Below are 21,581 nucleotides of genomic sequence, written 5' to 3' on the forward strand. Positions count from 1 at the left end.
AAATACAGTAACTACTGAGTTGTTCAGGGTAATAAACAGAATAACAGTCAGAAATACAGTAACTACTAACTACTGAGTTGTTCAGGGTAATAAACAGAATAACAGTCACGGGTGTCGTAGGGATTGGACCAAAACGCAGCGGGAACGTGTAAACTCATCTTCTTATTTTATTAAAGAAGGAAAACAAAAGAAACACGTATAGGAAAACAACAAACGACACTAAACAGTCCTGTCAGGTGCATGAACACAAAACAGGAGACAACTACCCACAAATCCCATAGAAAAAACACCCCTCTTAAATAGGACCTTCAATTAGAAGCAACGAGGAGCAGCTGCTTCCAATTGAAGGTCAACCCAATAAACACCACATAGAAATAGACATTGTAGAACTAACATAGAAATAGACTAACAAGAACATAGCCCAACAAACCCCAAAACACTCTAAACAAACACCCCCTGCCACGCCCTGACCAAACTACAATAACAAACAACATCTTTTACTGGTCAGGATGTGACAATAACAGTCAGAAATACAGTAACTACTAACTACTGAGTTGTTTAGAGTAATAAACAGGATAACAGAAATACAGTAACTACCAACTACTGAGTTGTTCAGAGTAATAAACAGGATAACAGAAATACAGTAACTACCAACTACTGAGTTGTTCAGAGTGATAAACAGGATAACAGAAATACAGTAACTACCAACTACTGAGTTGTTCAGAGTGATAAACAGGATAACAGTCAGAAATACAGTAACTACCAACTACTGAGTTGTTCAGAGTGATAAACAGGATAACAGAAATACAGTAACTACCAACTACTGAGTTGTTCAGAGTGATAAACAGGATAACAGAAATACAGTAACTACTAACTACTGAGTTGTTCAGAGTAATAAACAGGATAACAGTCAGAAATACAGTAACTACTAACTACTGAGTTGTTCAGGGTAATAAACAGAATAACAGTCAGAAATACAGTAACTACTGAGTTGTTCAGGGTAATAAACAGAATAACAGTCAGAAATACAGTAACTACTAACTACTGAGTTGTTCAGGGTAATAAACAGAATAACAGTCACGGGTGTCGTAGGGATTGGACCAAAACGCAGCGGGAACGTGTAAACTCATCTTCTTATTTTATTAAAGAAGGAAAACAAAAGAAACACGTATAGGAAAACAACAAACGACACTAAACAGTCCTGTCAGGTGCATGAACACAAAACAGGAGACAACTACCCACAAATCCCATAGAAAAAACACCCCTCTTAAATAGGACCTTCAATTAGAAGCAACGAGGAGCAGCTGCTTCCAATTGAAGGTCAACCCAATAAACACCACATAGAAATAGACATTGTAGAACTAACATAGAAATAGACTAACAAGAACATAGCCCAACAAACCCCAAAACACTCTAAACAAACACCCCCTGCCACGCCCTGACCAAACTACAATAACAAACAACATCTTTTACTGGTCAGGATGTGACAATAACAGTCAGAAATACAGTAACTACTAACTACTGAGTTGTTTAGAGTAATAAACAGGATAACAGAAATACAGTAACTACCAACTACTGAGTTGTTCAGAGTAATAAACAGGATAACAGAAATACAGTAACTACCAACTACTGAGTTGTTCAGAGTGATAAACAGGATAACAGAAATACAGTAACTACCAACTACTGAGTTGTTCAGAGTGATAAACAGGATAACAGTCAGAAATACAGTAACTACCAACTACTGAGTTGTTCAGAGTGATAAACAGGATAACAGAAATACAGTAACTACCAACTACTGAGTTGTTCAGAGTGATAAACAGGATAACAGAAATACAGTAACTACTAACTACTGAGTTGTTCAGAGTAATAAACAGGATAACAGAAATACAGTAACTACCAACTACTGAGTTGTTCAGAGTAATAAACAGGATAACAGAAATACAGTAACTACCAACTACTGAGTTGTTCAGAGTAATAAACAGGATAACAGAAATACAGTAACTACCAACTACTGAGTTGTTCAGAGTAATAAACAGGATAGCAGAAATACAGTAACTACCAACTACTGAGTTGTTCAGAGTGATAAACAGGATAGCAGAAATACAGTAACTACCAACTACTGAGTTGTTCAGAGTAATAAACAGGATAACAGAAATACAGTAACTACCAACTACTGAGTTGTTCAGAGTAATAAACAGGATAACAGAAATACAGTAACTATTCATTGAACAAGTAAACTTTTAGTACTGTGTGTGTGTGTGTGTGTGTGTGTGTGTGTGTGTGTGTGTGTGTTTAGTGCCGATGTATTGGAGGAGCTGTTTAATCTCACTCAATCCTACAGAGTTCTGCTGTTGGGCCCTGTGGAGGGGAGGGGGGCCAGGTCTGGGCCAGGGGGCTTCCTCTCTGGTCTGGTAGAGGTGGTGGTCTGGTGTGGGGTAGTAGGCTGGGCCCGGTCCAGTCTCGCTGCGCCGATGGAGGTGATGATGCTCTGGTGGTGGGTGGGACCTGTGGGGCGTGCTGGGTCTGGTGGGGCGTTGAGGGGGCCTGGGGCTCCTTGGTGGTGCAGTGGTCTGGTAGGGGTCTCTGGGTGGTCCTCTGTCCAGTGCGGCATGGGATGTTTGTGCCACGTCCTTTAGAGACTTTGCAAACATCCCTACTGTCTGCTTCCTCAGGTGGGAGTGGTCGTGCAGATGCTCTGGGGGGATTGGTGGGTGGTGAGCAATGTACACGTTCGTGAGTAGGCCACACCCTCTGGTGATGTCAGCATTGACCTTCTGAATGGTATACGGGATGAAAGTCTTTGCGGGGCAGCAGAGTGGAGATGGTGATGTGGGAGTTGGGGAACCACTCAGAGGCCCTCTCTGCTACTCTGTTGACCAGGCTGCCTACTCTCTCCTGCTCCTCTCAGGTTGTTGGTGCCGGTGTGAATAATGATGTGGCCTGGTGTGCCAAAGTCAGGCTGGGACAGGATGTAGACAGGATGCAGGATCCTGCATTTTTGGGCACCATATTTTGGACACCTTGTGGTGGGGGAAGAGTTTATCCTCTTGGATTAATTTCCCATTTGAGTCAATGAGGATGGCCCCCTCAGTGGGTTTACCAGAGTAGTGGGTTTACGGTTGGGGCTTGGTCTGGGGCTGGGGTAAACAGGGTCTGGGTACAGTGAGGGGTGTGTCAGGGGCTTGGGCTGGGGCTGGGGTACACAGGGTCTGGGTACAGTGAGGGGTGTGTCAGGGGCTTGGGCTGGGGCTGGGGTACACAGGGTCTGGGTACAGTGAGGGGTGTGTCTGGGGCTGGGGTACACAGGGTCTGGGTACAGTGAGGGGTGTGTCTGGGGTCCCATAGAGCTCCTCTGTAGTAGGTGTCCCCATGTGAGCCTCCTTGGTGACTGGGGGTGTGGATAAGGGTGATGGGGATGGGGTTGTGGGGGGTAAGGAGTATCTCAGTCGCTGCTGCGTTGAATTTACTTAGCACGATTAAGAGTTTTTTTTTAACTCTCACTCTGTCAATCTTTTCCTCCTGTGTTGATCTTCACTTGTACAATTTGATTACCTATATATTTCTTGCTAATTTATCTTGTTAATCTCACTCTGAACAACCAGAGGCCAGGAGCTGTTCGTCTGCGTGACTGCCTCTCTCTCTCTGAACACACACCTAACATAGGATTGCATCATTTTGAACCTCCACCTGCTTGTCACTGTTGTTTTCCAGTGCGGTTCCTCTGGGTCCTGACCAGGTGCTGCTGCGAGGTGCCCAGCTCAGGAACACACAATGGGTTGTGGGTATTATAGTCTACACTGGACATGACTCCAAACTGATGCAGGTGAGGCATTTCAAGCCTTGAATCAAGCAAATCTAAACTGTGATACTCTAGTAAAGGCTGTAGAGTTAGCTGTTCTTCCTCCATAGCGGTCGTCTGAGTTCCTGAACTCTGCCATTTGGGTTGTTTTGTAGTTCCACACGAAGGATGTAATGATGTGGTGTATGTTCCTTCCAGAACTCCACCAAGGCCCCTCTGAAGCGTTCTAACGTGGAGCGGGTGACCAACGTCCAGATCCTGGTGCTGTTCTGCATCCTCCTGGTGATGGCGCTAGTGAGCTCTATAGGAGCCTCCATCTGGAACAAACAACACACTGAGGAGGCCTGCTGGTACCTGTCACGCGCTGGTGAGAATACACACACACCCTGGACACACACATGCCTCTTAGTCATTTCTTCTTCTTCCATACAACCGTTTGTGTGTGTGTGTGTGTGTCTACAGGGGACATCTCCACTAACTTCTGGTATAACCTGCTGACCTTCATCATCCTCTACAACAACCTCATCCCCATCAGCCTGCTGGTCACTCTGGAGGTGGTCAAGTTCACACAGGCACTCTTCATCAACTGGGTACGCACAGACGCAGGCTCGTGTGTGTGTGTGTGTGTGTGTGTGTGTGGAGAGCGTTTGGCTGTCTTTAGATGTCTTTCATCCAACTTCTCTGTGTTTGGTGTCAGGATGTGGAGATGTACTACGCGGAGACAGACACACCCGCCATGGCTCGAACATCCAATCTCAACGAAGAACTGGGCCAGGTGAGGATGGACTCCACCAATCTTTATCCTGTTCACATCCGGGCTCAACCAATCAGAGTTGATTCCTGTTGTGAACTGATATCCTTCCTTTTCCCCCTGTCTCCCAGGTGAAGTATCTGTTTTCTGATAAGACAGGAACTCTCACCTGTAACGTCATGCACTTCAAGAAGTGTACCATCGCTGGAATCACATACGGCCACTTCCCTGACCTAGATGTTGATGGTTCCATGGAGGACTTCAGGTCAGCTTTGGCTGTGCTGTATTTTTGTTTTATGTAGATTAGTAGTGTTTCATTCTGTCCGTCTTCTCTCTCAGCCCCCTGCCGTCCAGCAGTCTTAACACCACAGAGTTTGATGACCCCACTCTCATCCAGAACATTGAGAAGAACCACGTAGGTGTTCCCCTTCTGTCATCATAGTTATTATACTGAATGAGAATGACACTGGGCTGTGTATGACTACCCTCTCTTTCTCTTTGTTGCTCGCTCTCTCTCTCTCTCTCTCTCTCTCTCTCTCTCTCTCTCTCCAGCCGACCTCTGCTCAGATCTGTGAGTTCCTGACGATGATGGCGGTGTGTCACACCGTGGTCCCAGAGAGAGAGGAGGACCAGCTTATTTACCAGGCCTCCTCGCCAGGTAGACGGCCTATCACGACGCAGCTTATACACCTAGGAGCCAATCATAACTCGGCTACTAGACAGTAGAACCAATCACATCCAAGCTACTACACCTTAGAGCCAATCGAATCAACTCAACATGTGTGTTTTCTTTCCTCAGATGAAGGAGCTCTGGTGAAAGGAGCCAAAGGTCTGGGCTTCGTTTTCACAGCAAGGACTCCTGGCTCCGTTATCATGGAAGCTGTAAGTGTGGGTTTGAGACACGGGATGAGGTGCGTCATTCTCTTCTCTGTTGAATTCTTTCTGTTTGTTTGTGTCTTTCAGAGGGGGAAGGAGAAGAGCTTTGAGTTGCTGAATGTGCTGGAGTTTTCAAGGTCAGTAAAACCACACCCACACACACACACACACACACATTCACAGACACTTAACAGTCATTCCCTTTTCTACAGTAACCGTAAGCGCATGTCTGTAGTGGTCCGAACCCCCGATGGGAAACTGCGTCTGTACTGCAAGGGAGCAGTGAGTATCCCCCAGTCATTGACCCGAGTCACAGTTTATTTACCATAGTGGCATTGCTCATGTTGAAGATGAACCGGCGCGTGTTGATGATGTCATGGTGTGTGTTTCAGGATAATGTGATCTTTGAGCGTCTCACTGATGCGTCTCAGTATAAAGAGTTGACCATGGCACATCTGGAACAGTTCGCCAGCGAGGGTACGGCCTTTCTCTTTAAATGTGCTCCTCATATTTGTTCCTGCTGTCTTTTGTCTACGTTCTCTTACCTTTTTACCATCTTTTTCTCTGCAAGATTCATTTTCCCCTTTCACTCCCTTTTTATTATCTACATTATTACTACTGTATTACATGTTGACCTTGTCCCCCCCCCCCAGGTCTACGGACTCTGTGTTTTACCTATGTTGATCTGGAGGAGGGGGTATATCAGGAGTGGCTGAAGGAGTACACCAGGATTAGCACCATCATCAAAGACCGGGCCCAGAAACTAGAGGACTGTTATGAACTGCTAGAGAAGGTAAGGGTTAAGGTTGGGCTTAGCGGTTACTGATTAGCATTGCTATTGCAAAGATATATCTCTGTAATGTCTAGCATGGTAAGATAGTGACTACCCCTCACTCCATCCCCTTCAGTCAGTGTGTTGCTGGGTTGGTGAGTTGGTAAGATAGTGACTACCCCTCACTCCATCCCCTTCAGTCAGTGTGTTGCTGGGTTGGTGAGTTGGTAAGATAGTGACTACCCCTCACTCCATCCCCTTCAGTCAGTGTGTTGCTGGGTTGGTGGGTTTGTCCAGCAGAGGGCAGAGTGGTCCCACTGATCAACTGTTGAGATTTATGACCTCTCAGTGCCAAAGAAGCCATGTTTCCCCAGAGGAAACTCCCCCCCCCCTCTCTCTGTGTGTGTGTGTGTGCGCGCTAACCAGAGGACATCTCTAGTATACATCTGGAGGTGATCATGTCCGTGGTCAGTAATAGTCTGGACATGGCAGCTGTAGGCACTACATTCATTCTGAGAGTGTATACATTAAGGCTGGCCAATAGGACGGCACATGACTCCACAGCTGCCTTTGTTTGGCTATAATGTGAGGCAGTACTCCAGTAAAGAGGGGTTTTGAGAAGGCCCAGAGGAGAGGAGAGGGAAGGTGATGGGATAAAAGTGAGGGAAGAGGAAAGGGTTGAGGTAAACCACAGTGATAATTACCCTCACCAGTCTGCCAAGAGCCCCTTAAAACTGGTGTGTGGGTGTGTATGGGTGACTACATCACTGTATTTGCGTGTTTTAATAGAGTTCAAAATGAATGTTGCTGTTTAACCCACATACAGAGACATGATACACACCACTTCTTACCCTGTCTAATGTTTCTGCAGCACAGCCAGTCTCTTCAACTTGGGTGTAGCTTAAAAGACCCCCCCCCCCCCCCCCCCCCCTCTCTCTCTGTGTAGGATTTGTTGTTGTTGGGGGCCACAGCTATAGAGGACCGCCTCCAGGCAGGGGTCCCTGAGACCATCGCTACTCTGATGAAGGCCGACATAAAGATCTGGGTCCTCACTGGAGACAAACAGGAGACCGCCATCAACATAGGTGAGAGAGAGAGAGAGAGAGAGAGAGGCATGGAGAGAGAGAGAGAGGCATGGAGGGAGAGAGAGAGAGAGAGGGGCATGGAGGGAGAGAGAGCGAGATGTGTGTCTATTTCTGTGCTGTATCTGGTATTGTATTCTCTGTCTCAGGCTACTCCTGTCGTCTGGTGACCCACGGCATGTCCCTCCTCATCGTCAACGAGGACTCACTGGATGTGAGTACATCTTCCTCACCTCTTCCACCCAGCCACTCCCTCCTCCCGCTCCTCTTTGGGTCTGTGTGGGCTCTAGAGTGTTACCGTGGGAATCGGGGTGTGGCAGAGTAGAGATTGGTGTGTGTGTCTCTTTGTCTGCTCACAGGTGGAGGTAATTAAGGTGTCTGGTGTCTTCCTGGAGAAAGAGATGAAAGACACATACTGCTGTATCGCTTTCTCTCCTCTCATCCCGTTTCTCTCTCTCTCTCACACACTCTCACACACACACACACACACACACACGCACACGTTGGCATAGGAGACACTATAGAACACAGTATGCTCTGGTCAGATTCCATTTAAACCTGTGAATTAGGCTGGCTGAGTTGAGGGTCAGTGTTTATGTTGTTTTCATGTAGAGTCTGCTGATCCTAAGTGTCTGGATTACTGTCATGAGAATAAACACACACACTCCGTCTCAACAGTGGTGTAAAGTACTTAAGTAGAAATACTTTAAAGTACTACTTAAGAAGTTTTTTTGGGGTATCTGTACTTTACTTTACTATTTATATTTTTGACAACTTTTACTTCACTACATTCCTTAAGAAAATAATGTACTTTTTACTCAATACATTTTCCCTGACACCCAAAAGTACTCGTTACATTTTAAATGCTTATCAGGAGAACATCCCTGGTCATCCCTACTGCCTCTGATCTGGCAGACTCACTAATCACACGTTTCATTTGTAAATAATGTCTGAGTGTTGGAGTATGCCCCTGGCTTTCCGTAAATAAATAAATAAAATGGTGCCCTCTGGTTTGCTTAATAAAAGCAATTTGAAATGATTTTTACTTTTGATTCTTCAGTATATTTAAAACCAAATGCTTTTAGACTTTTATGCAAGTAGTATTTAAAAACAATATATATATATACACTGCTCAAAAAATAAAGGGAACACTTAAACAACACAATGTAACTCCAAGTCAATCACACTTCTGTGAAATCAAACTGTCCACTTAGGAAGCAACACTGATTGACAATAAATTTCACATGCTGTTGTGCAAATGGAATAGACAACAGGTGGAAATTATAGGCAATTAGCAAGACACCCCCAATAAAGGAGTGGTTCTGCAGGTGGTGACCACAGACCACTTCTCAGTTCCTATGCTTCCTGGCTGATGTTTTGGTCACTTTTGAATGCTGGCGGTGCTTTAACTCTAGTGGTAGCATGAGACGGAGTCTACAACCCACACAAGTGGCTCAGGTAGTGTAGCTCATCAAAGATGGCACATCAATGCGAGCTGTGGCAAGAAGGTTTGCTGTGTCTGTCAGCGTAGTGTCCAGAGCATGGAGGCGCTACCAGGAGACAGGCCAGTACATCAGGAGACGTGGAGGAGGCCGTAGGAGGGCAACAACCCAGCAGCAGGACCGCTACCTCCGCCTTTGTGCAAGGAGGAGCAGGAGAAGCACTGCCAGAGCCCTGCAAAATGACCTCCAGCAGGCCACAAATGTGCATGTGTCTGCTCAAACGGTCAGAAACAGACTCTATGAGGGCCCGACGTCCACAGGTGGGGGTTGTGCTTACAGCCCAACACCGTGCAGGACGTTTGGCATTTGCCAGAGAACACCAAGATTGGCAAATTCGCCACTGGCGCCCTGTGCTCTTCACAGATGAAAGCAGGTTCACACTGAGCACGTGACAGAGTCTGGAGACGCCGTAGAGAACGTTCTGCTGCCTGCAACATCCTCCAGCATGACCGGTTTGGCAGTGGGTCAGTCATGGTGTGGGGTGGCATTTCTTTGGGGGGCCGCACAGCCCTCCATGTGCTCGCCAGTGGTAGCCTGACTGCCATTAGGTACCAAGATGAGATCCTCAGACCCCTTGTGAGACCATATGCTGGTGCGGTTGGCCCTGGGTTCCTCCTAATGCAAGACAATGCTAGACCTCATGTGGCTGGAGTGTGTCAGCAGTTCCTGCAAGAGGAAAGCATTGATGCTATGGACTGGCCCGCCCGTTCCCCAGACCTGAATCCAATTGAGCACATCTGGGACATCATGTCTCACTCCATCCACCAACGCCACGTTGCACCACAGACTGTCCAGGAGTTGGCGGATGCTTTAGTCCAGGTCTGGGAGGAGATCCCTCAGGAGACCATCCGCCACCTCATCAGGAGCATGCCCAGGCGTTGTAGGGAGGTCATACAGGCACGTGGAGGCCACACACACTACTGAGCCTCATTTTGACTTGTTTTAAGGACATTACATCAAAGTTGAATCAGCCTGTAGTGTGGTTTTTCACTTTAATTTTGAGTGTGACTCCAAATCCAGACCTCCATGGGTTGATAAATTGGATTTCCATTGATTATTTTTGTGTGATTTTGTTGTCAGCACATTCAACTATGTAAAGAAAAAAGTATTTAATAAGATTATTTCATTCATTCAGATCTAGGATGTGTTGTTTAAGTGTTCCCTTTATTTTTTTGAGCAGTATATATTTTACCTTTATTTAACTAGGCAAGTCATTTATGAACAAATTCTTATTTTCATTGACAGTCTAGGAACAGTGGGTTAACTGCCTTGTTCAGGGGCATAACGACAGATTTTTACCTTGTCAGCTCAGGGATTTGAACCTTTCAGTTACTAGTCCAACCTTCTAACCACTAGGCTACCTACCACCCTATTTTACTGGGTGACTTTCACTTTTACCTGAGTCATTTTCTAATAAGGGATCTTTACTTTTAAGTATGACAATTTGGTATTTTTTCCACCACTGCGGCACAGTCTGCTTGCTTTAGTGGAGTTAATTTGTCTGTTAGACAGATAGTCTGCAGATGACAGACAGGGTTACGACCTCTACACTCCATTGTGTCTCAGACTGTGTGTACGAAGAGGGATGTGTACTGATGTGTAGGTAGTGTGTGTGTGTGTGTGTGTGTGTGTGTGTGGGTAGAGTGTGTGTGTGTGTGTGTGTGTGTGTGTGTGTAGGTAGAGTGTGTGTGGTGGGTAGAGTGTTTGTGTGTGGGTGGGTAGAGTGTGTGTGTGTGTGTGTAGGTAGAGTGTTTGTGTGTGGGTGGGTAGAGTGTGTGTGTGTGTGTGTGTGTGGGTGGGTAGAGTGTGTGTGTAGGGAAAAGTACACACTTCCATAAGAGAATGAGAGGGAAAGGGAGAGTGGTTTCCAGTAAGTACAGTAAAATGCTTTTCTTGACAATGAGACCATTCAGTAGCACTGTAATTAGTCAGACTGAGTCTATTCAATTAAAACCTTAACTTACATTAAGGGACCGCGCCAACGTAGCATTCCTGTCACCCTGAAATTCAACCAACTTGGCTTTATTTCATCCCTCCTACTGTAAATATTGTTTTGTTGACTTAGTATATACCAATTCAAATATGCATTCTTGTAGCTTAATGTGAAGGATGATTGGGCGCTTACCTTGTTCTGTTGTGTGTATTGAGTGGGAATGAGTGTCCAGAGGACAGGTCCAAGGAGTTGTGGTGAGAGGACAGGTCCAGGGAGTTGTGGTGAGAGGACAGGTCCAGGGAGTTGTGGTGAGAGGACAGGTCCAGGGAGTTGTGGTGAGAGGACAGGTCCAGGGAGTTGTGGTGAGAGGACAGGTCCAGGGAGTTGTGGTGAGAGGACAGGTCCAGAGAGTTGTGGTGAGAGGACAGGTCCAGGGAGTTGTGGTGAGAGGACAGGTCCAGAGAGTTGTGGTGAGAGGACAGGTCCAGAGAGTTGTGGTGAGAGGACAGGTCCAGATTGCTGTGGTGAGAGGACAGGTCCAGAGAGTTGTGGTGAGAGGACAGGTCCAGAGAGTTGTGGTGAGAGGACAGGTCCAGAGAGTTGTGGTGAGAGGACAGGTCCAGAGAGTTGTGGTGAGAGGACAGGTCCAGATTGCTGTGGTGAGAGGACAGGTCCAGATTGCTGTGGTGAGAGGACAGGTCCAGATTGCTGTGGTGAGAGGACAGGTCCAGATTGCTGTGGTGAGAGGACAGGTCCAGATTGCTGTGGTGAGAGGACAGGTCCAGATTGCTGTGGTGAGAGGACAGGTCCAGAGAGTTGTGGTGAGAGGACAGGTCCAGATTGCTGTGGTGAGAGGACAGGTCCAGATTGCTGTGGTGAGAGGACAGGTCCAGGGAGTTGTGGTGAGAGGACAGGTCCAGGGAGTTGTGGTGAGAGGACAGGTCCAGGGAGTTGTGGTGAGAGGACAGGTCCAGGGAGTTGTGGTGAGAGGACAGGTCCAGGGAGTTGTGGTGAGAGGACAGGTCCAGAGTTGTGGTGAGAGGACAGGTCCAGAGAGTTGTGGTGAGAGGACAGGTCCAGAGAGTTGTGGTGAGAGGACAGGTCCAGAGAGTTGTGGTGAGAGGACAGGTCCAGAGAGTTGTGGTGAGAGGACAGGTCCAGAGAGTTGTGGTGAGAGGACAGGTCCAGAGAGTTGTGGTGAGAGGACAGGTCCAGAGAGTTGTGGTGAGAGGACAGGTCCAGAGAGTTGTGGTGAGAGGACAGGTCCAGAGAGTTGTGGTGAGAGGACAGGTCCAGAGAGTTGTGGTGAGAGGACAGGTCCAGAGAGTTGTGGTGAGAGGACAGGTCCAGATTGCTGTGGTGAGAGGACAGGTCCAGATTGCTGTGGTGAGAGGACAGGTCCAGATTGCTGTGGTGAGAGGACAGGTCCAGATTTCTGTGGTGAGAGGACAGGTCCAGATTGCTGTGGTGAGAGGACAGGTCCAGATTGCTGTGGTGAGAGGACAGGTCCAGGGAGTTGTGGTGAGAGGACAGGTCCAGAGTGCTGTGGTGAGAGGACAGGTCCAGAGAGTTGTGGTGAGAGGACAGGTCCAGATTGCTGTGGTGAGAGGACAGGTCCAGATTGCTGTGGTGAGAGGACAGGTCCAGGGAGTTGTGGTGAGAGGACAGGTCCAGAGTGCTGTGGTGAGAGGACAGGTCCAGAGTGCTGTGGTGAGAGGACAGGTCCAGAGTGCTGTGGTGAGAGGACAGGTCCAGAGAGCTGTGGTGAGAGGACAGGTCCAGAGAGCTGTGGTGAGAGGACAGGTCCAGAGAGCTGTGGTGAGAGGACAGGTCCAGAGTGCTGTGGTGAGAGGACAGGTCCAGAGGTCTGTGGTGAGAGGACAGGTCCAGAGGTCTGTGGTGAGAGGACAGGTCCAGAGGTCTGTGGTGAGAGGACAGGTCACCACCGATGAAAGCAGACAGACTTATCTCACATCACACTTAAAATAACTGATTTAGGTTCAGGTTAGAGCCACCACTGTGTGTGTGTGTAGCGTGTGTGTGTAGCGTGTATGTAACATGTGTAGGTGGGTAGGTTTGTGTTTGTTAGAGTTAAGGAGAGCAGGAGCAAATATATATGTATTATAAAAATATAATTCCTAGGAGCGACCTGTTGCCCAATTGCAGTGTATCTCTTGTCCTAGTTTACCACTTCTTCTTCTCCTTCCCCTGCTTTCTTCCACTTTGTTTCTTTAGTTTTTCAGAGGTGAGGCTCATCTCTGTTGATCTTGTGGTTGGTAGTCAGGCGGATGTCTCCCTCCCTCCCGTCTTTTCTTCCCCCTTTCCATGTCTCCTTCACGCTGCTATCTATACATCTGTCAGCAACCCCTCTGTACACAGGAAGAGACGTGTGTTTGTGTTTTATCTGCGAGATAAACATCTGGAGGTAAAAGGGAGAGAAAGTGAAATAGATTAAGAGAGAAAGAGGGAGGGGAACTGGAGACAGGGAGCAAGAAAGAGAGGAAGAGGTACTGGAGAGAGGGGTAGAGGAAGAGGTACTGGAGAGAGGGGTAGAGGAAGAGGTACTGGAGAGAGGGGTAGAGGAAGAGGTACTGGAGAGAGGGGTAGAGGAAGAGGTACTGGAGAGAGGGGTAGAGGAAGAGGTACTGGAGAGAGGGGTAGAGGAAGAGGTACTGGAGAGAGGGGTAGAGGAAGAGGTACTGGAGAGAGGGGTAGAGGAAGAGGTACTGGAGAGAGGGGTAGAGGAAGAGGTACTGGAGAGAGGGGTAGAGGAAGAGGTACTGGAGAGAGGGGTAGAGGAAGAGGTACTGGAGAGAGGGGTAGAGGAAGAGGTACTGGAGAGAGGGGTAGAGGAAGAGGTACTGGAGAGAGGGGTAGAGGAAGAGGTACTGGAGAGAGGGGTAGAGGAAGAGGTGCTGGAGAGAGGGGTAGAGGAAGAGGTGCTGGAGAGAGGGGTAGAGGAAGAGGTACTGGAGAGAGGGGTAGAGGAAGAGGTACTGGAGAGAGGGGTAGAGGAAGAGGTACTGGAGAGGGGTAGAGGAAGAGGTACTGGAGAGGGGTAGAGGAAGAGGTACTGGAGAGAGGGGTAGAGGAAGAGGTACTGGAGAGAGGGGTAGAGGAAGAGGTACTGGAGAGGGGTAGAGGAAGAGGTACTGGAGAGGGGGGTAGAGGAAGAGGTACTGGAGAGAGGGGTAGAGGAAGAGGTACTGGAGAGGGGTAGAGGAAGAGGTACTGGAGAGAGGGGTAGAGGAAGAGGTAGTGGAGAGAGGGGTAGAGGAAGAGGTTCTGGAGAGAGGGGTAGAGGGAGAGGTACTGGAGAGAGGGGTAGAGGGAGAGGTACTGGAGAGAGGGGTAGAGGGAGAGGTACTGGAGAGAGGGGTAGAGGGAGAGGTACTGGAGAGAGGGGTAGAGGAAGAGGTACTGGAGAGAGGGGTAGAGGAAGAGGTTCTGGAGAGAGGGGTAGAGGAAGAGGTACTGGAGAGAGGGGTAGAGGAAGAGGTACTGGAGAGAGGGGTAGAGGAAGAGGTACTGGAGAGAGGGGTAGAGGAAGAGGTACTGGAGAGAGGGGTAGAGGAAGAGGTACTGGAGAGAGGGGTAGAGGAAGAGGTACTGGAGAGAGGGGTAGAGGAAGAGGTACTGGAGAGAGGGGTAGAGGAAGAGGTACTGGAGAGAGGGGTAGAGGAAGAGGTACTGGAGAGAGGGGTAGAGGAAGAGGTACTGGAGAGAGGGGTAGAGGAAGAGGTGCTGGAGAGAGGGGTAGAGGAAGAGGTGCTGGAGAGAGGGGTAGAGGAAGAGGTGCTGGAGAGAGGGGTAGAGGAAGAGGTTCTGGAGAGAGGGGTAGAGGAAGAGGTTCTGGAGAGAGGGGTAGAGGAAGAGGTACTGGAGAGAGGGGTAGAGGAAGAGGTACTGGAGAGAGGGGTAGAGGAAGAGGTACTGGAGAGAGGGGTAGAGGAAGAGGTACTGGAGAGAGGGGTAGAGGAAGAGGTACTGGAGAGAGGGGTAGAGGAAGAGGTACTGGAGAGAGGGGTAGAGGAAGAGGTACTGGAGAGAGGGGTAGAGGAAGAGGTACTGGAGAGAGGGGTAGAGGAAGAGGTACTGGAGAGAGGGGTAGAGGAAGAGGTACTGGAGAGAGGGGTAGAGGAAGAGGTACTGGAGAGGGGTAGAGGAAGAGGTACTGGAGAGAGGGGTAGAGGAAGAGGTACTGGAGAGAGGGGTAGAGGAAGAGGTACTGGAGAGGGGTAGAGGAAGAGGTACTGGAGAGAGGGGTAGAGGAAGAGGTACTGGAGAGAGGGGTAGAGGAAGAGGTACTGGAGAGGGGTAGAGGAAGAGGTACTGGAGAGAGGGGTAGAGGAAGAGGTAGTGGAGAGAGGGGTAGAGGGAGAGGTTCTGGAGAGAGGGGTAGAGGGAGAGGTACTGGAGAGAGGGGTAGAGGGAGAGGTACTGGAGAGAGGGGTAGAGGGAGAGGTACTGGAGAGAGGGGTAGAGGAAGAGGTACTGGAGAGAGGGGTAGAGGAAGAGGTACTGGAGAGAGGGGTAGAGGAAGAGGTACTGGAGAGAGGGGTAGAGGAAGAGGTACTGGAGAGAGGGGTAGAGGAAGAGGTACTGGAGAGAGGGGTAGAGGAAGAGGTACTGGAGAGAGGGGTAGAGGGAGAGGTACTGGAGAGAGGGGTAGAGGGAGAGGTACTGGAGAGAGGGGTAGAGGGAGAGGTACTGGAGAGAGGGGTAGAGGAAGAGGTACTGGAGAGAGGGGTAGAGGAAGAGGTACTGGAGAGAGGGGTAGAGGAAGAGGTACTGGAGAGAGGGGTAGAGGAAGAGGTACTTGAGAGAGGGGTAGAGGGAGAGGTACTGGAGAGAGGGGTAGAGGAAGAGGTACTGGAGAGAGGGGTAGAGGAAGAGGTACTGGAGAGAGGGGTAGAGGAAGAGGTACTGGAGAGAGGGGTAGAGGAAGAGGTACTGGAGAGAGGGGTAGAGGAAGAGGTACTGGAGAGAGGGGTAGAGGAAGAGGTACTGGAGAGAGGGGTAGAGGAAGAGGTACTGGAGAGAGGGGTAGAGGAAGAGGTACTGGAGAGAGGGGTAGAGGAAGAGGTACTGGAGAGAGGGGTAGAGGAAGAGGCACTGGAGAGAGGGGTAGAGGCACTGGAGAGAGGGGTAGAGGCACTGGAGAGAGGGGTAGAGGCACTGGAGAGAGGGATAGAGGCACTGGAGAGAGGGATAGAGGCACTGGAGAGAGGGGTAGAGGCACTGGAGAGAGGGATAGAGGCACTGGAGAGAGGGCTAGAGGCACTGGAGAGAGGGCTAGAGGCACTGGAGAGAGGGCTAGAGGCACTGGAGAGAGGGCTAGAGGCACTGGAGAGAGGGCTAGAGGCACTGGAGAGAGGGCTAGAGGCACTGGAGAGAGGGCGAGAGGTACTGGAGAGAGGGCGAGAGGTACTGGAGAGAGGGCGAGAGGTACTGGAGAGAGGGCGAGAGGTACTGGAGAGAGGGCGAGAGGTACTGGAGAGAGGGCGAGAGGTACTGGAGAGAGGGCTAGAGGTACTGGAGAGAGGGCTAGAGGTACTGGAGAGAGGGCGAGAGGTACTGGAGAGAGGGCGAGAGGTACTGGAGAGAGGGCGAGAGGTACTGGAGAGAGGGCGAGAGGTACTGGAGAGGGGGGTAGAGGCACTGGAGAGGGGGGTAGAGGCACTGGAGAGAGGGGTAGAGGCACTGGAGAGAGGGGTAGAGGCACTGGAGAGAGGGGTAGAGGCACTGGAGAGAGAGAGGGAGGGAGGCACTGGAGAGAGAGAGGGAGGGAGGCACTGGAGAGAGAGAGGGAGGGAGGCACTGGAGAGAGAGAGGGAGGGAGGCACTGGAGAGGAGTAGAGGCACTGGAGAGAGGGGTAGAGGCACTGGAGAGAGGGGTAGAGGCACTGGAGAGAGGGGTAGAGGCACTGGAGAGAGGGGTAGAAGCACTGGAGAGAGGGGTAGAGGCACTGGAGAGAGAGAGGGAGGGAGGCACTGGAGAGAGAGAGGGAGGGAGGCACTGGAGAGAGAGAGGGAGGGAGGCACTGGAGAGAGAGAGGGAGGCTCTGGATAGAGGGGTAGAGGTACTGGAGAGAGGAGTAGAGGCACTGGAGGGAGGCTCTGGAGAGAGGGAGGGAGGCTCTGGAGAGAGGGGTAGAGGCACTGGAGGGAGGCTCTGGAGAGAGGGAGGGAGGCTCTGGAGAGAGGGAGGGAGGCTCTGGAGAGAGGGAGGGAGGCTCTGGAGAGAGGGGTAGAGGTACTGGAGAGAGGGGTAGAGGTACTGGAGAGAGGAGTAGAGGTACTGGAGAGAGGAGTAGAGGCACTGGAGGGAGGGGTAGAGGTACTGGAGAGAGGAGTAGAGGCACTGGAGAGAGGAGTAGAGGCACTGGAGAGAGGAGTAGAGGCACTGGAGGGAGGGAGGGAGGCTCTGGAGAGAGGGAGGGAGGCACTGGAGAGAGGAGTAGAGGTACTGGAGAGAGGGAGGGAGGCTCTGGAGAGAGGGAGGGAGGCTCTGGAGAGAGGGAGGGAGGGAGGCACTGGAGAGAGGGAGGGGTAGAGGCACTGGAGAGAGGGGTAGAGGCACTGGAGAGGGGGAGGGAGGCACTGGAGAGGGGGAGGGAGGCAGGCACTGGAGAGAGGGAGGGAGGCAGGCACTGGAGAGAGGGAGGGAGGGAGGGAGGCACTGGAGAGAGGGAGGGAGGGAGGGAGGCACTGGAGAGAGGGAGGGAGGGAGGGAGGCACTGGAGAGAGGGAGGGAGGCAGGCACTGGAGAGAGGGAGGGAGGCAGGCACTGGAGAGAGGGAGGGAGGCAGGCACTGGAGAGAGGGAGGGAGGCAGGCACTGGAGAGAGGGAGGGAGGCAGGCACTGGAGAGAGGGAGGGAGGGAGGGAGGCACTGGAGAGAGGGAGGGAGGGAGGGAGGCACTGGAGAGAGGGAGGGAGGTAGGCACTGGAGAGAGGGAGGGAGGCAGGCACTGGAGAGAGGGAGGGAGGCAGGCACTGGAGAGAGGGAGGGAGGCAGGCACTGGAGAGAGGGAGGGAGGCAGGCACTGGAGAGAGGGAGGGAGGCAGGCACTGGAGAGAGGGAGGGAGGGAGGGAGGCACTGGAGAGAGGGAGGGAGGGAGGGAGGCACTGGAGAGAGGGAGGGAGGGAGGGAGGCACTGGAGAGAGGGAGGGAGGCAGGCACTGGAGAGAGGGAGGGAGGCAGGCACTGGAGAGAGGGAGGGAGGCAGGCACTGGAGAGAGGGAGGGAGGGAGGGAGGCACTGGAGAGAGGGAGGGAGGCAGGCACTGGAGAGAGGGAGGGAGGCAGGCACTGGAGAGAGGGAGGGAGGCAGGCACTGGAGAGAGGGAGGGAGGCAGGCACTGGAGAGAGGGAGGGAGGCAGGCACTGGAGAGAGGGAGGGAGGGAGGGAGGCACTGGAGAGAGGGAGGGAGGGAGGCACTGGAGAGAGGGAGGGAGGGAGGGAGGCACTGGAGAGAGGGAGGGAGGGAGGCACTGGAGAGAGGGAGGGAGGCAGGCACTGGAGGGAGGGAGGGAGGGAGGCACTGGAGAGAGGGAGGGAGGGAGGCACTGGAGAGAGGGAGGGAGGGAGGCACTGGAGAGAGGGGCAGAGGTACTGGAGAGAAGGATATATGGAGCCATCTGAGGGTGATGAGTGAGGAGGGTAATGTGATCTCCTTTTGGCGCTCCCTTTCGTCATAACAAACCCTCTAAGCAATGCCTCCTGGGTAAACATGGCGGTCTGTGACGGTTACACAGTGACAGGTCCATCTGTCACTTTTATATCAAATATATCACACACACAAACACTCACAACATTCTTTACAGTAGAGGTGGTGGCTTTTACAGATCAGGCTCATAGTGTTGGAAATCCATTTCATCAATCTTACCACCAACCCCCCTCTGTCCTGTCTCACCGCCCACATTACAAGTCAAACACAAACCTCTTCACTGTGCTGCTCATTAATCGTCACACACGCACTACATAGTCAAAAGTATGTGGACACCTGCACGTCGAACATCTCATTCCAAAATCATGGGCATTAATACATAGTTGGTCCCCCCTTTGCTGCTCTGACAGCCTCCACTCGTATGGAAAGGCTTCCCACTAGATGTTGGAACATTGCTGCGGGGACTTGCTTCCATTCAGTCACGAGCATTAGTGAGGTCGGGTGCTGATGTTGGGCGTTTTGCCCTGGCTCACAGTCTGCGTTCCAATTCATCCCAAAGGTGTTTGATGGGGTTGAGCCAAGCATCAGTCAAGTTCTTCCACACCGATCTCGACAAACCATTTCTGTATGGACTTCGCTTTGTGCACGGGGGCATTGTCATGCTGAAACAGGAAAGGGCCTTCCCAAACCGTTGCCACAAAGATGGAAGCACAGAATCATCTAGAATGTCATTGTATGCTGTAGTGTTAGGATTTCCCTTCACTGGAACTAAGGGGCCTAGCCCAAACCATGAAAAACAGCCCCAGACCATTATTCCTCCTCCACCGAACTTTACAGTTGGCACTATGCATTTGGACAAACGCAGATTTGTCTGTTGGACTACCAGATGTTGAAGCGTGATTCATCACTCTAGAGAACTTATTTCCACTGCTCCAGAGTCCAGTCGTGGTGAGCTTTACACCACTCCAGCCGACGCTTGGCATTGCACATGGTGATCCTAGGCTTGTGTACGGCTGCTCGGCCATAGAAACCCATTTCATGAAGCTCCCGACGAACAGTTCTTATGCTGACGTTGCTTCTAGAGACAGTTTGGACCTTCGGTAGTGAGTGTTGGAACCAAGGACAGACAATTTTTTACGCGCTACGCGCTTCAATTCTCGGCGGTCCTATTCTGGGGGCTTGTGTGGCCTACCACTTTGTGGCTGAGCCATTGTTGCTCCTAGATGTTTCCACTTCACAATAACATCACTTACAGTTGAGCGGGGCAGCTCTAGAAGGGCAGAATTTGGAACAGTGACTTGTTGGAACAGTGGCATCCTATGACGGTGCCATGTTGAAAGTTACTGAGCTCTTCAGTAAGGCCATTCTACTGCCAATGTTTGTCTATGGAGAATGCATGGCTGTGTGCTTGATTTTATACACCTGTCAGCAGCGGGTGTGGCTGAAGTAGCAGAATCCAGTAATTTGAAGGGGTGTCCACATACTTCTCACCATGTGGATATAACACTTCTCACCTTGATAAAGACACTATGTAGTCACTTGTATAGTCTCACTATTTATGGTTAAACTTTATACCAGCTGTGTGTGTGTGTGTGTGTGCGTGTGTGCGTGCGTGCGTGTGCAGGGGGTGTTTGTTTGTACAGATGCTTGGCTGAAAATTAAGTGCTGTATTAAATCTCACTGGTGACAGAATCTACACTTTAGATATGAGCGTGTCTGTCTCCTCCCCCCCATCACCCCCCTCCCACATGCTAACCATACCACCCTCCCACATACTAACCATACCCCCCTCCCACATGCTAACCATACCCCCCTATCACCCACCCTCCCACATGCTAACCATACCCCCCTATCACCCCCCTCCCACATGCTAACCATACCACCCTCCCACATGCTAACCATACCCCCCTCCCACATGCTAACCATACCCCCCTATCACCCACCCTCCCACATGCTAACCATACCCCCCTATCACCCCCCTCCCACATGCTAACCATACCACCCTCCCACATGCTAACCATACCCCCCTCCCACATGCTAACCATACCCCCCTATCACCCACCCTCCCACATGCTAACCATACCACCCTCCCACATGCTAACCATACCACCCTCCCACATGCTAACCATACCCCCCTCCCACATGCTAACCATACCACCCTCCCACATGCTAACCATACCCCCCTATCACCCCCCTCCCACATGCTAACCATACCACCCTCCCACATGCTAACCATACCCCCCTCCCACATGCTAACCATACCCCCCTATCACCCCCCTCCCACATGCTAACCATACCACCCTCCCACATGCTAACCATACCCCCCTCCCACATGCTAACCATACCCCCCTATCACCCACCCTCCCACATGCTAACCATACCACCCTCCCACATGCTAACCATACCCCCCTCCCACATGCTAACCATACCCCCCTCCCACATGCTAACCATACCCCCCTATCACCCACCCTCCCACATGCTAACCATACCCCCCTCCCACATGCTAACCATACCCCCCTATCACCCCCCTCCCACATGCTAACCATACCCCCCTATCACCCCCCTCCCACATGCTAACCATACCCCCCTCCCACATGCTAACCATACCCCCCTATCACCCACCCTCCCACATGCTAACCATACCCCCCTCCCACATGCTAACCATACCCCCCTATCACCCACCCTCCCACATGCTAACCATACCCCCCTCCCACATGCTAACCATACCCCCCTATCACCCACCCTCCCACATGCTAACCATACCCCCCTATCACCCCCCTCCCACATGCTAACCATACCCCCCTATCACCCCCCTCCCACATGCTAACCATACCCCCCATATACCCCCTCACACATGCTAACCATACCCCCCCATATACCCCCTCACACATACTAACCATACCCCCCCATATACCCCCTCACACATACTAACCACTAACCCCTCCCCCTCACATACCCCCCTTACTCATTCTACTCTGACCTCACTGCCTCACTACCGTACCCAACTCCCTCATTCTCTCTTGCGTGCGTGCGTGCGTGTGCGTGCGTGCGTGCGTGTGTGCGTGTGTGTGTGCATGTGCGTGCGCTGAGAGAAGGTGATCTGTGATATGTCACACCATCTGAACCTTTCTTCCCAGCTCTAAATATAAACCTGAGAAGATTCCACACAAGAGCCTGAGAGAAAGGTTTGCAG

At 50.9% G+C, this 21,581-nt stretch overlaps 1 protein-coding gene across 3 annotated transcripts in view; it reads left to right on the forward strand.

Annotated features, from left to right (window-relative positions):
* Window positions 1-21,581, forward strand: part of LOC106590443 (phospholipid-transporting ATPase IB) — a 126,820-nt gene that overhangs the window by 31,059 nt on the left and 74,180 nt on the right. For all 3 annotated transcript variants that reach the window (XM_014181490.3, XM_014181492.3, XM_045710739.2), the window contains 14 exons: window positions 3,712-3,823; window positions 3,998-4,166; window positions 4,262-4,389; window positions 4,497-4,574; window positions 4,682-4,815; window positions 4,890-4,965; window positions 5,103-5,208; window positions 5,350-5,432; window positions 5,514-5,563; window positions 5,639-5,708; window positions 5,819-5,903; window positions 6,080-6,219; window positions 7,145-7,283; window positions 7,430-7,494. In XM_014181490.3, coding sequence (XP_014036965.2) covers window positions 3,712-3,823; window positions 3,998-4,166; window positions 4,262-4,389; window positions 4,497-4,574; window positions 4,682-4,815; window positions 4,890-4,965; window positions 5,103-5,208; window positions 5,350-5,432; window positions 5,514-5,563; window positions 5,639-5,708; window positions 5,819-5,903; window positions 6,080-6,219; window positions 7,145-7,283; window positions 7,430-7,494 — 1,435 coding nt within the window. The remainder of the gene's footprint in view (window positions 1-3,711; window positions 3,824-3,997; window positions 4,167-4,261; window positions 4,390-4,496; window positions 4,575-4,681; window positions 4,816-4,889; window positions 4,966-5,102; window positions 5,209-5,349; window positions 5,433-5,513; window positions 5,564-5,638; window positions 5,709-5,818; window positions 5,904-6,079; window positions 6,220-7,144; window positions 7,284-7,429; window positions 7,495-21,581) is intronic.

This window comes from Salmo salar, chromosome 29 (assembly GCF_965601325.2).
Source record: "Salmo salar chromosome 29, fSalSal1, whole genome shotgun sequence".
NCBI lineage: Eukaryota > Metazoa > Chordata > Actinopteri > Salmoniformes > Salmonidae > Salmo > Salmo salar.